Here is a 13,957-nt window from a genome sequence, read left to right on the forward strand (position 1 = left end):
TAAAAGGACACACCGACTGTATTATGGTCCATGGGGTTAAACTCCTCCTGGGTAGAAACAAGTCAGAAGGCAGGGGGGAAATAACAGATACAACTTCAAACCACTTCTTGCCTCCGAAAACAAATTTTACTCGCGCTTGAAATAAATACAAGCATCACTGGCATTTCTTGATTACTGCTTATATGTATTTAATCTGCTTCTTGAATTCAACGGAGAAAAATCTTCATGATAAAAGCAAAGTGAAAGAATAGTGTCCGTGACACAACACTCAATATAATCAATTTAATCTTTTGGGAGGCAGCCCAGGTTTTTTCCAGCCAGTGCAGAGCTCATGGAAGTCAATACAAGACAACTGCTCTCCCTGCTGCGTACAGAGCGTGTGTTTCCACAGAAGTTGATAATGGCAGAGGAAGCTGGGGAACGGCTGGGCTGGGGAGTGCTGGGTGACTGCTTCACCCAGAGATCAACAGGAGGAGCAGGGTGGGAGACTACGAGTAACAAACCTAGTGGGAGCTTCCGTGGAGGAGCAAGGATTCTGCACGATCTCGAGATCACCATCCGAAGCTTACCAAAGGAGGGTTTTGACAAGTCAGATGTCTTCTTCCATCCCATTTCACCGTCCTTCGAACCAGTAAAGGAAAGCTGGGAAAGAGGAAACGGCTTCAGTAGCGAAGATCAAAAGCAGCCTCTGACTACTAGCCAGACAAAATTTGGGATCATGTGGGTCACTCAGTTAAAACTTGTGATGTAGCCAGTATCTTTGATGTGATTCTCTTTATTCTGAGAACATACAAAGTCCTGCTTTATGGAGCGCAGGGGGAACAAGACACACTTCTCTTGCTTCTCAGTCTGAGCTTTGCTTCTGCTCGCCCTCTGTCTCCTGCACACACGCACCTCCGTGCCCGAAGCGTCGGTCTCTTCCGTGTGCACGCAGGGAAGACGCATAGGAGCGGCCTCTCTGCTCCGAGCGTGTGAGCACGCTCGTGCACGTGAACCCTCTCTGTGCAGCACGCACCCACCTGCACCACCTCCGTCCTGCGCGCTCCCTTGCTGCTGGACACACACACAAACCTAACAGTTTTATTCTGACTGAAGGTCTCATCCCGCGTCTTCATTTCAGATGAAAATTGAAGCCTGCCCAAGCGAGTTCCAGTAATAAATACCAATTTGAAGGGCCTCAACTTTTACCACACTCCAGACAAACAACGTTTTACTTATTTCCTGCCCATGCACTCTTAATCACTCGGGATCAAAGGAACTGAACGAAATCATGACTTTGTTGATACCAGAGGGAAAACTCACATCTTCAGCTGGAGGAAAATGTACCCTGGTGTTCTTCTCAATGACATCCTGATTTACTTAGAATTAATACAGGCTTAAATTATTTCCTGTTTCCCCCTCATATTTTAGCTCTTTGTAGTTTCTACCCTTTTTAGAGGGGTGTTAAGAAAACACAGCTAACCTGGACTGGCAGTTGAGTGAGGATACCGTAAGCAATAATAATAAGCCAAAAGTATCATAAGCAAGGCTAAAAAAAATTATGCTGGAATTTCAGTACCTCCTACATCCCAAAGTTCAAATCACCCAATCTCTACAATGACATAAATCTTACAGATTTACATAAAAATGTTAAAAAAAACCCAGGTAGTTTTTACCTTAAACTCTTTGCCATTGAGGTAAAAAACTTTTTTTCCTTTTTTCTACCAAATAACTACAATATCTTTGAATCCTTGGAAGTGGTCGCACTTGTTTAATCCTCCAGATTAAATAAATCCATCATCCTTTATGGAGTAAAAATGTAACTTAAAGTGTATTTAGATGAATCGATAAAAAGGTTGCAAAGAAGTTTTAGTGAATTTATCAATTAATAGCCAAGCCCAGGAGGCCATCCTTCCTTTCTGCTCTGTCAGCTAAGGGATTTCTTTCTTCCTGACAATGTTTATGTAAGAGTGGCACGGTAAGCAGCACTCGCTATAAAATATTGATCAGCTGAGCCATTAGTTGGAATTCGAGAGACGGCCATGTCATAGCAAAACCAAAACAATTATTACCGTTGATTGGAATTTTTTATTATAGATTGTTTCGGTGTTGGAGTACATCAGGAAATACGAATTTCTTCAAAATAATAATAGAAACACGTTTCACAGCCTGGTTCCTGCACAGTAAGCAATACCTTTACAAAGGAAATGGGAAAAAAAAATACAGGTTTCAGTTCCAGTAACTGTGTGGCCACGTACTTTCTATTACTATTTGAAAAAAAATAGTCTATTTTCCTGAACGGTGCTGCCTTCAGAGGAGAAGGGACTCGCTGCTGGGTAGGAAGAGCCGCTGGAGGAAGGACCACTGGAGTCGAGTGGGCAGCCAGCCGGGAAAGGCTCCCCTGGAAAACAGTAAATGGGATTCAGGGAAGCAGGAGGCACAGCAGGGCCCGGGCTGCTGCGGGCTGGAACCGGGCACGCACCGGAGCGGGGGCGCAGAGGGAGCGGGACGAGGAGAAGCTGGTGGGACCGAGTGTTTGGGACCATCACCTGTGAGCAAGGCTGAGGGATGGGGAGATGGGAAGAGAAGGGGAAGCAGCCGGAGGGAGAAACCCTGCGAAGGAGGGAAAGAGAGGGGCCGCCTGGGAGGAAGAGATAGCCAAACCGAGGGAGTGGTGCAGGCGAGATAGCGTCAGTCACAAACAAGCGGAGAAAGCGGAGAGGAGAAAAATAAGGCAGCGAGTTTCCAGCGGGCTGCGTGCGGAAAGGTTGAACTGTTCGCTGAAGCGCACGTTGTTTGCGCATGGCAAATGTCGGCCGTGCCAACGGCCGCGTTCCCCGGCCCCGCCGCCAACGAACGCGGCCCTAACGGCGGCGGCGGCGGCACCCGCCGGGAGCGACCCACCGCCCGCGGGGGCAGCGCACGGCGAGAGGCCGGGACGCGCCGCCCCGAGGGACCCGCCCGCTGCAGCCGCCCGCTGCCCCGCGCCGTCCCGTCCCGTCCCGTCCCTGTCAGCGCTCCCCGGCCGCGGCCGCGGCGAGGGGGCGTCGCTGCCTCACGGCGCGATAACGCCGCGGTGTGTGCGGGGAGAGGGGCGCGCCCGGGGGCGGTGTGCGCGCGGGGGGACGGGCTCCCGCCCCTCGCTCCTCAGGCCGGGAAAAGGACGGGCGGGGAGAACGGGGGTGTGTGTGTGTGCGCGCTCCCGCCGCGGCGCCGCGCCCCATTAGCCCCCCCCCCGCCATGAGGAAGATGATGGCGGCGGCGGCCGCCCGCGCTTGACCGCGCCCCCGCCGCTCCCCTCCCCTCCCCTCATACGGCGGCGCGCAGGCGGGCGGGCCGGCCCCCGCCAGGGCACGGAGCAACCCGCGGCGGCGCGGCACCACCCCGCCGGGAGGGGGACCGGGAGTAGCCCCGCGGCAGGCGGCGAGGCGGAGGCGGCCGAGGGGCGCCGCGGGGGCACTCGCTCGCTCGCTGCCCGCGGCGCCAGGAAAGCGCGGGGCGGCCGAGGGCCCAAGGCCCCGTTGGCGGGGAGCGGCGGGGAGGCGGCCGCCGGTGCCGTCCCGGCTGGGCGGGCGAGGGAGGGAGGGAGGGAGGCGGCGCGGCGGGAGCCGGCCCCCTTGGCGGCGGCCGTGAGGGGAGCGCTGCCCGGCGGGCGCGGGGAGGAAGCCGCGGCCAGCTGCAGCCGACATGGAGGAGCGGTCCCCTCCCGGCGGGGGCCCGGCGTCCCCCCCGCGGCACTGAGCGAGCGGCCGCCCGCCCCGCGCCTCGGCGGGGGCTGCGGGAGCGGGGCCAGCGGCGGGCGGCAGCCCCGGCCCTGCCCGGCCGGCGGAGGCGTGCGAAGCGAGAGGAATATGTGGGGCTGCCCGCGCCCCAGCGCCCTGTGTGCCCAGCCCGGCGAACGGCCGAGCGGCGCGGCGCTGCCCGGCCGCCCCTCCGCGCAGGCGGTGGCGGCGGCGGGAGGAGACTAGAGGCGACTCTCCGAGGAGCCCGGTGGCTTTCGCAGCCCGAGAGACCCAACTCCTGAGCGGGCTCTTCGGGAGGAATTGACAACATGGCTTCCCCACCGCACCAGCAGCTGCTGCATCACCACAGCACCGAGGTGAGCTGCGACTCCAGCGGGGACAGCAACAGCGTGACGGTGAAAATCAACCCCAGGCAGCACCAGGGCTGCTCCTCTTCCAAGCACTGCAAGTACAGCATCTCCTCCAGCTGCAGCTCGGGGGAGTCGGGGGGCACCCGCCGAGCTGGCGGAGGTGGCGGCAGCGGCCCCGGCCTCCGCCGGCAGAAGAAGCTGCCGCAGCTCTTCGAGAGGGCCTCTTCCAAGTGGTGGAATCCCAAGTTCGACTCCAACAACCTGGAGGAGGCTTGCATGGAGAGATGCTTCCCGCAGACCCAGCGCAGGTTTCGCTATGCCCTCTTCTACATCGGCGTGGCCTGCCTTCTCTGGGGCATCTACTTCGGCATACACATGAGAGAGAAACAGATTGTTTTCATGGTGCCGGCTCTGTGCTTCCTCTTGGTATGTGTAGCGTTTTTTTGCGTTCACTTTCACTAAGACTTACGCCCGCCATTACGTATGGACTTCGCTGATACTCACCCTCCTGGTTTTTGCTTTGACTCTCGCTCCGCAGTTCCAGGCTCTGAAACCTATCTCAGGAAGCGGTGACATGGCCAATCAGACTCCCCCGGCAGATCCCACAGACACTTGTCTTTCCCAAGTAGGCAGTTTTTCTATGTGTATTGAAGTGCTCTTGTTGCTTTACACGGTGATGCACCTACCCTTGTATTTAAGCTTGTTTCTGGGACTGTCGTACTCGGTCCTCTTTGAGACCTTCGGTTATCACTTCCGTGATGAGAACTGTTTTAAACCTCTCGGAGCTGGTGCAGTTTACTGGGAGCTGTTGAGTAAAGCCTTCCTGCACATCTGCATCCACGCCATCGGTATTCATTTATTTATCATGTCCGAAGTCAGATCGAGAAGCACATTCCTGAAAGTGGGGCAGTCCATCATGCACGGAAAAGACTTGGAAGTGGAAAAAGCCCTGAAAGAGAGGATGATTCATTCTGTTATGCCAAGAATAATAGCCGATGACTTAATGAAGCAGGGGGATGATGAAAGCGAAAACTCCGTCAAACGTCATTCCACCTCAAGCCCCAAAAACAGGAAGAAGAAGCCCTCCATACAGAAAACCCCCATAATATTCCGTCCTTTTAAAATGCAGCAGATAGAGCAAGTGAGCATTTTGTTCGCGGATATTGTTGGCTTCACGAAAATGAGTGCCAATAAATCTGCCCACGCTCTGGTGGGACTCCTCAACGACCTCTTTGGACGTTTCGACCGCCTGTGCGAGGACACTAAATGCGAGAAGATAAGCACTTTGGGAGACTGTTACTACTGCGTAGCCGGCTGCCCGGAGCCCCGGGCAGACCACGCTTACTGCTGCATCGAGATGGGCTTAGGTATGATTAAAGCCATTGAGCAGTTTTGCCAAGAGAAAAAAGAAATGGTGAACATGAGAGTCGGGGTTCACACCGGGACGGTCCTGTGTGGCATTTTGGGAATGAGGAGATTCAAGTTCGATGTGTGGTCCAATGATGTCAATTTGGCCAATCTGATGGAGCAGCTCGGGGTGGCTGGAAAAGTCCATATTTCGGAAGCTACTGCGAAATATTTGGATGATCGTTACGAAATGGAGGATGGAAAGGTGATTGAGCGAGTTGGTCAGAGTGTGGTAGCCGACCAGTTAAAAGGTATGTGCTTTTATGTTGTGCTCAGTCTCTTTTTTTTTTTTTTTTTAACAGGGGAATATGTTTTCCCCAGTGCATGTTTTGTGCTTGCTGACTTGCAAATTGAACACGTTTTCTGTTTAACTCCGTGTGCTGGTGATCACAAACACCGTGGGAATTCGGGAATAAAAGGTGCCACGGAGATAAGCGTGAAAGATCTGGGGTGCTCGGAATGTACTTAAACTTCAGAACTCCTTGGCGCTCCGTGTGAGAGTATCGTGTCGTAGGGAGGAGAAGGTTAACGTGTTTGCTGTCTGCAAGAGGTTTTTGTTTTACTGTTGTGTGTCATCCTTTAATTCAGCAAGTAAACTTGTTAATTGACTTCATGTGCCATACACAGAGCATATGTGTTTTGCGAAATTATGTATATCTGTGAAGAGGGTTTTTTTTGGCATTGGGAGAGTTGGGACTGTGAAGGCATTTGGGAAAAATGACAGCTGGATTCACAGAAAGAAATGAGCGCTGTAGATTTGGCAGTTTGATGTAGCAAGTTGTTGCAGTTCGAAGTTAGACTGGAAAAAGTTACTCAGGTGGTTGAGTGAGCTGGCGGAGGCTCTGATTTCTGCAGCTCTAAGGATTTGGGGATGAAACTGCAAATTTGCCGTTCGGAAAAGAAAATGAGGGATCCTTCGGTTCTCCTTCTGGCTTGGCTAAGGATCCGATTTTCATTTTTCTACAGAGTATTCATTCTGAAATGAAACCCCGGGCTGCTTTCTAGCCGCACGCAGAAGCGCGTGCGGGAGGGTTGTACATGCCGAGGGTTTAATTTGTCCCTTTAGTAAAAGCTGTGTCTCTAGTGCTGTGCCCTTGTGTCGCCGACGTATGTCTGCAGCGCTTGTAGCCCCAGGTGGGGAGCAGATGAAGCAAAAAAGGGAGTGGAATATTTGGAAGATAAACATTCTGTTTATAAATGTACCCATTTTTATAAAGCAAGCATGGAGAACAGAGCGGAAGAAGCTGAGGGAGCCGTAGGACAGCGTTGTGATGGAGGAAGGAGATATTGCAACAAATACAAAGCGAGGCCGGGGTGGTTGTAGAAAGGTCAGTGAGTAAGGACGGAGTGGGGGGGGAGAGTGTTGCAAAACAGCAGTGGAAGTGGGAAGGGCAGGCCGCTTGCCCGTGGCAGGTGCTTATTTTGATGTGACACAAATACTTATTTTTGGTGAACTGGCTGTCCGCGTGCGTGCGGCAACAGGGCTGAAACGAGAGGCTTACGGGGAGGGAGAATATCGGCAGTGACATTGGTGGCTGGAAGCCATGGAGCGGGAGCAGATGCGTGTCCCTGGGCTTTGGCTTTCTGGTTTGCTTCTAAAAATACCAATTCAGTTAATTTCTGTGAAAACTCTTGACACCGATGTGTTTCGGTGGAAGCGTGCTTTCGAGAAAAATAGGATCGGACATAATATCTCTGTTACTTTAAGTTGGATCTGGCTGTCGTGGTGAAAATAAATTTAATAGGTTGTAGAGAAACCACCCTGCGATGTCCTTCTTCCAGCTACCTTTACAACCAGATGCAGTGTGAAGGCTGCGTTGTGGCAACTACTGACGTTAACTATTTTTGCTAAATTTGTAACTGTACTCGGTTTTAATCACAAAGTGACATGGTCTTACTTGTGGAGGTTGACGGTACTGCTCTTAAATATCTTTATTTATTTGTTTATATTTTCTAGGCGATCACACTGTGTAGAGAGCAGTTATACCCCATGGCAGGAGTGGCTTTTTTCATGGCCTTTCTCAGACAGCTCTTCTGCCCTTGGCTACATTTATTGCGAGAGGGCACAGGCTGCTTTGTCTCAGTACCGCGGTTCGGATTTTGCAGCTTTTTTGGAGCCTTTCCCGGCTCCTGCTTTAGCCGGGGCACTACTGATGAACAAACTGAAATGCCATCTAGATAAGGCGAAGCATGCTTTGCAGTTTGGTTTTTTAATGGTCTTTTCTTACCCCAAAATGTAGCTATGAAAGCAACTGGAGCATGTGGTAAGAATTACTTTAACAAGGAATATAGGCTGGGTTGTTTTTTTTTTCCCCTTTCCCTTCTGTATTTTGTTGTGGAACTGTAATTAGCTTCCATTTCTTACCAATGTCTTCTATAGCTGCAGAAATCGGAGTCTGTGTACTTTTAAACAAAGCAGACCCTGCCACGACCACCTTTATCTGCAGGTCTGTGGCACGCGTAGTCCCTTTCCCTCCCGTGCCCAGACCCTCGGTGGCACGTGGTGGGTGCTACAGAGTCGCCTGTTTTTTTTTTCCTGTTTCCTCAGCGCTTTGTTCCGCAGTCAGATTACTTGGCTGATAGGTAAATGACATCAGGGGGAAAAAAATAAATAAGGCCACGATGAAAGCAGTCTAACAGCAGTGCCACAGGCTGGCGTCCAGAACCTGCTGCAGGGGAGGGTTTTGTTAAGGAGCAGCTCTGAGATTTAGTAGAGTAAACTGAGATTTCACCTCTTAATTAATTGTCCTCTGCCAAGCACCTGCTCAGTTTTGTGAACAGAGGTGCTGTTAGGAAGCTTTGCTTTACTGTTTTCCCTGAGAATTCATTGATAGTAGTGATAGAGAAGAGGAAGTTTGTTGTGGTTGTTTAATTATGTCATATGTTGTACTCTTTTCAAGTATGAAAGTGCTTTGGAGATAACAGATGTAAGCTTTGTTTTCCCTACTGGTACTTCACTTCTCAGCTTCCTCTCAGCCTTTGGTATCTTAATGATATCCTATTTTTTATGCTGTGTGTCTAGTATATTATCTCTGAATTGTCTGAGCTGCTGCAGCAGTTGCAGCTGTCTTCCTGAGGCTAAGTCAATGTGATCAAGTAAACTCCTTACAGAGCAAAGCGGAGGTGCTCCGGACTTGGTGTCCACGTTACGGGTGCTTCAGGACATCTACCTAAGCCTAGTTCTGGACTGAGTCTTCAAACAAAAGTACCTCTGTGGTTGGAGCACATCGAGTTTTCTCCTGGAGTGAGTCTTTTGGTGCAGTTCTCCCAGAAGGAATCCAGGTACAACTCTAGGGTGTGCACCAAAGCAGGGTGCACAGGAATGCACTGGGCAAACTGCCTCAAGCCCGTGCTCCTCGTTCTGTTCAAAATACTGATGCAGATGCACCCTGAGTTGTCCTAGTGCTGCTCTCCTTGTTTTTTGGAATAAACGAGGCAAAACTAAATTTCTCTTTCCCTGTGCTGTTTTGTGGTTCACTGAAATCTTAGGATGGAAATATCTTTTCTTCCTCCTTTGCTTCTTTGGCTCCTTATGGCAAGAAGTGGGGTCCTGGTATGTTTCCTCCTGTTTCTGACTTCCGAACTAAGTCGATGGTGTCTAAACCAAACCAAGACAGCGAGCCATTGATGACCTTCCTATGTTATTGCCTGTTTCTGACTGCTCTTTGTTTTAACATCGCTTAGACCGTCTGTTTTCACAGTGCCTGATCCCCTTGGATGTGAGCGGAGCGCAGGAGAGCAATGTTGCGGTGATTTTCTGAGGTCCACAGATAAACCCTAGACATCAGTTCAGTTGTATCTTCCATAATAATGTTGTCATAGCATTTCCCGTTTTCACTTTTTCTGTTTTCTTGCTGAGCTTCCTCGCAAATAAATTTATCGAAGGCTATAAGATACTGAGGGTCGCGTAACACAGGTTAATGTGTCCCTTCTGAATTCTGGAGTCAAACATCTCTTCCCAGGATATAAAAAGTTCTACTCATGGAAATATTTTTGTTTATCTCTGTTCTTCTTGGTTGTTTGCATTTCTCTCCCGTGTTACTTAGGAGGTCACAATATTGCTGTTTGCCAGCCAGCAGCTCTTCCAGAAATACCAGGGTCACCCGGCGTTTTTTCGAGTGCTCAAAATACATGAGCATGTTGGGGCGGGAACGCTTTCTCTGTGGCTATAGAGCATAACGAGCGGAGCCACGATTTCATTTGGGGCATTTATATGTATGCTGGTACTTTAAAAGTCAGTATTCCCTTATAAAAGAATTCCTGAACTTTCTGCAGGAAGACACCTCCTTGTTCAGTTTGCCTCAAGGAACAGCTTTAGCACCGAATTCCTGTTACAAGCCCTTGGAGGGCTCTCCGATTTTGCCGTTTGCTTCATTACGGAAGAAACGTGAGCGGATCTTGAGCACTCTGTCACCTGGCTGACCACACCGAGTCGTCGATGGCGTCACAGAGAGGGTCAGCTTCCACAGCACCTGAAAATCCACCAGTTCCCCTGTGGCCACTGGTGGCCGTTCCTGATAGAGCGTGTCAGAGACCTGCAGCTTACTGTGTTGTCTTTCGCTGTTCTCCAGGTTTTAATATTCACTTTAGTTTTAAACATGTTTTTAAATGAGGCAAATCACTTATAAAAGTCACCTTTTTGCTCGATTTTGAAATGTTTCAGTGTGGTTTAAGGCTGTTATTTCTCCATAAATGGACTAGCTCTTTGCATGGTGCCAGCCTGCGACCGATGGGATGCTTTTCCCTTGGCAGACCATGGGATGCGGCTTGGCCTGGTGACTTGATGCTCTTCTGCTTCTTCAGGTTTGGTTTACAGGGAGCACAGCGCGGGTGTTCCTGGAAGACAAAAGTCTCGGATAAGGTTATGAAGAGATAAGTCATTGCATTTTTCTTCCCTTCCTCCCCTCTGCGGCCGATTGTCGGGAGACCACAATTACACCCTGACGGTAGTGAAGTCTTCCCTACCTGCCCCATCTTTCTGTCTTTTACCAGACATGCACACAGAGGACTCGTAGCTGTTGTGTGCTTTTGGTGGATGAAAGATGAGATGAAAGTTTTCCGTAGCTTTTTGAGCCCAGCCTGGTGGGTGTAGCGTAAATCTGGAAGGCTTGTGCTTGTGCCAGCAGGATAGTTCTGCAGAGAGCTCTGCACAGATTCGGCTTTGCTCTGTGGCTCGGATAAGAGCGGCCTTAGCCTCTAACTGGGGAGTGTTTTTTGGGGTGGGGGCAGGAGGTTAGGGTGCTTGGCTTGTGTCTTGCCAGCTGCCACATAGGTCTTCCCGTTCAGCTTCTAGTTTCATCATGTTCAGTATATGTAAATCTTTAGATACTGACTTGTTGTATTTATTGAAGTCGTTTGTGACAGACATTGTCATTCCGGATTTCGTGTGTTTTGATGCGAGTCTGACGGTCAGGCAACAATTGATGGATAGCACAAATGTCAATTTTTTAAAAACTGGTAATAAAGTAAGCGTGTGTATGTATTTTCACTTTGCCACAAATTCTGAGTGCTGACGGAGACAGAAAATGTTAGTGACTAGTCAGTTTATAAATTTTACATAATCTGACCTATTAACTGTTGTTATTGAGGTGGTGGTTCACGAGCTTATTCCCAAGCGTGAGACTGAAAATCAGATATCATGCACAGGTTGACTTCAGTCCTGCATTTAAAAAATGAAAATTATTCAGTGACAGAGAAAGAATTATAATTAGAGGTGATTTGCATGAAGGCATATTGCCAGGAAGAAGTAAATTCTACATTGATTTAACATTTTGACGTGATCTGTAATTTTACCGTATAATAGCAAAAAGAAAAGGAGGTAAATGGTGAATATAGTTGCTCAACCTGGTTCTTGTCAAGTCTTGCTTGGTGAAGATGTGTTTCATAGCTATAAACAAAAGGAAGAACTTTCTTGGAAAACCTAGTGATTATTGAGCTTTCCAAATATTTTATGTGATGCAATGACATAACTTTTTCTGAAAGTCAACCTGTGTATTTGTGCATTAGTACTGATCAGTTTTACTGCTAGATCGGTTTTGTGACCTCTGCAGGAAGATGACAATTTCTCCAAATTTTGAGGCAGATTTGTTGAGTTGCTCTTGGTTGTATTTGTGCAAGACTAAGTAGAAAAATATCTCAATTAGAAAATATTCACACTTAAGCTGTTTTTATTATTTAAGGGAAACTTGGATGTTGGCTTTTGAGGTTTTGAGTTTTGATGACCTATTTACGGGCTAATCTGACTGTACACAGTGAAAAAGAATTTAAAACCTTAGTTAGTATCTATATAAGATTCTCTTTGTACGGGATGAGACTGACTCTAACCATATACTTTGTTTAACAGCATGGACTCCAGTTCCAACTCACTGTGTGTCCTGATGCTGATTAACAAATATGTCAATGCGGTCCTGACAATCTGGTTGTAAAGTGTTGCAGTTCTGCCTGTTTAAGCCCCAAGTAAGTGCTGTCGAGTGAAGTAATCATTTCAATAGACCTTAAGGCATTTGCATCCTACAAGAGTTGAAGTGAGCATGGCATGGCAGGAGTGGGGCTTTATTTTAGGAAATGGGAAAGATGAGCGCTGGAATCTGAGGTCCTGTTGTGCTGGAGGGATGCCATGGCTTCTGCTGCATTCGGTGATCATCATCTGCAGAGCTTTTCATCTATAATTCTCACTTTGGCTACCCAAAATCTAGGTGCTGCAATGTAGACAGGAACCCTACAAATAACAAATCTGAGCTTTCTTCTTCCTTCATTCCATTTACATCAGTAAATCTTCAGAGGTAGGTGAGGGATTATTTAAATGCAAGAGAACTTCTTTGAATAAAAGCCTTACACTGTGGCTTTTAGGGAAAAAAGATTGATGGAAAAGACAAAACAAAGTCAAAGACACGTAATTTATATCCATCTTCTGTCAGGAGGAGGATGCATGATTTGAATGGGTTGTTTGAAACTCTTTTTGCAGCCATTTCACAATATGTACTTCACTTTTCCTTCTGGCAGGCAAGGTATATAAGAATTTACATTCACCACTTTAAAACAAAGTACAGTTTCATTGGATTTCAAGTTGCTGTAGGTTGTTCTGGCATATTACTAAAATTAGTAAATTAAAATTATTTTTTACCATCTAAGTTTTGTGTGCAAGCTCTCTCTCTCTTGATCCCGAATCACAAGCTCCCTCCATCCGTCCTGGCTCTGTAAGGAGAGACAGCCATTCCTCTTTCCGTTACAGCTGACACTTGAAAATTCTCTGCTATTTTTAGATGATTTTCAATCTCATTTCTGTCCTTTGAAAAGAAAGAAAGAAAAACATTCCTAGCCTTTAGATTTTTAACTTTGAGTGGGAGTCGCTGTTGCGAAGAAGCCAGCTAGTCGATAGAGTCTCATTAACACATTTTAACAGGTTCTGTTATGTAAGTTTGCGTTATCGTGACGGCTGTTTCATAGGTTTGTAGGAGACTGTTGGAACTCGATTTAAAACAAAGCCGTGCAGGTTTCGAAAGCCTAACTGCTTGCTCCCAAGTAATAATTTGTGAAAATATAACGTGGCAGTTGGAAGAGGAGTACAGACTGGAGGTTGTACCATGGTGTTACAGATTTTTCTTCACGCCAGTGTGGTGTTGGGGCACCTGTTGCCTAAGACAGTGCAGATTTGGCTGGTTAGACTTACCTTGCTAAGCGTTTGTCAGTATTGGACAGTACCAGAAATCTATACTGCCCTTCCAAGCCCAATTGTTTTCGTCAAATTAATATTCTTTTTCATTTTTTTCCCCTCAAATGTTTTAATCTAGAGCAATAGGCCTACTAGATACAGGGCTTCAGGGATAGATATTTTTCATGGTTCTGAAATGACTTTGTGAAGGAACAAAGGGTTCTAGATGTATTTCTTCAGCTAGCATCCCTCAGACTCAAAATGCCCCTTACAATTGCCTCAAAGCTGTTTGTGTTTGTTACAGAGACTCAATGTGGGAATTCTTAGCAAACCATATAAATAACAATTATATTGCAAGTCTTTATTTCACTTTATAGCACTTACTGTTCCTCTCGTACTTCCAAAGCTGTTGTCTTCAACTTGATAAGTTTAGAAATCACGTTATTGTCATAAAATGGCATTGTTTACAAAAATCTCCAAAATTAGCACGGTGCAGAGGAACTAGTGGAATAAAGTCCACTAGTTTACTAATGGGCCTTTCCTTCTGTCTGCTGCTTAACAGATGCAGAAACATGCAAACAAAGGAAAATGTCTTTTCCTACACATGTAACATCTTGAATATCTGCTAGTCAAAGAGCAATTAGCTTTCTTTTTGCTTTTTTTTCCCCTCTTCCCTTCAGAGAAGTTAACTCAAATTCACTTGTATGGATGTCATCGTGGGCTGGAAGGTTCCTGCTGGCCACGTGATTCCTTAAAGCAGAGGTCCTCCCATTGCAAGGGGAGGAGATAAACCACATGGAAAGAGAGCTGAAAAGCATCCAAATCCA

The 13,957-nt window shown here is 47.9% G+C and overlaps 1 protein-coding gene across 1 annotated transcript in view; it reads left to right on the forward strand.

Moving 5' to 3' along the window:
* The first annotated feature begins 3,916 nt into the window (after positions 1–3,916).
* The window catches only part of ADCY9 (adenylate cyclase 9), a 90,854-nt gene continuing 80,813 nt past the window's right edge, over positions 3,917–13,957 (forward strand). The window contains 2 exon segments of the mRNA XM_009979365.2: positions 3,917–4,510; positions 4,512–5,730. Coding sequence (XP_009977667.2) covers positions 4,031–4,510; positions 4,512–5,730 — 1,699 coding nt within the window. The 5' untranslated portion in view covers positions 3,917–4,030.

The sequence above is a fragment of the Tauraco erythrolophus genome, chromosome 17 (genome assembly GCF_009769465.1).
Source record: "Tauraco erythrolophus isolate bTauEry1 chromosome 17, bTauEry1.pri, whole genome shotgun sequence".
NCBI classification, from domain to species: domain Eukaryota; kingdom Metazoa; phylum Chordata; class Aves; order Musophagiformes; family Musophagidae; genus Tauraco; species Tauraco erythrolophus.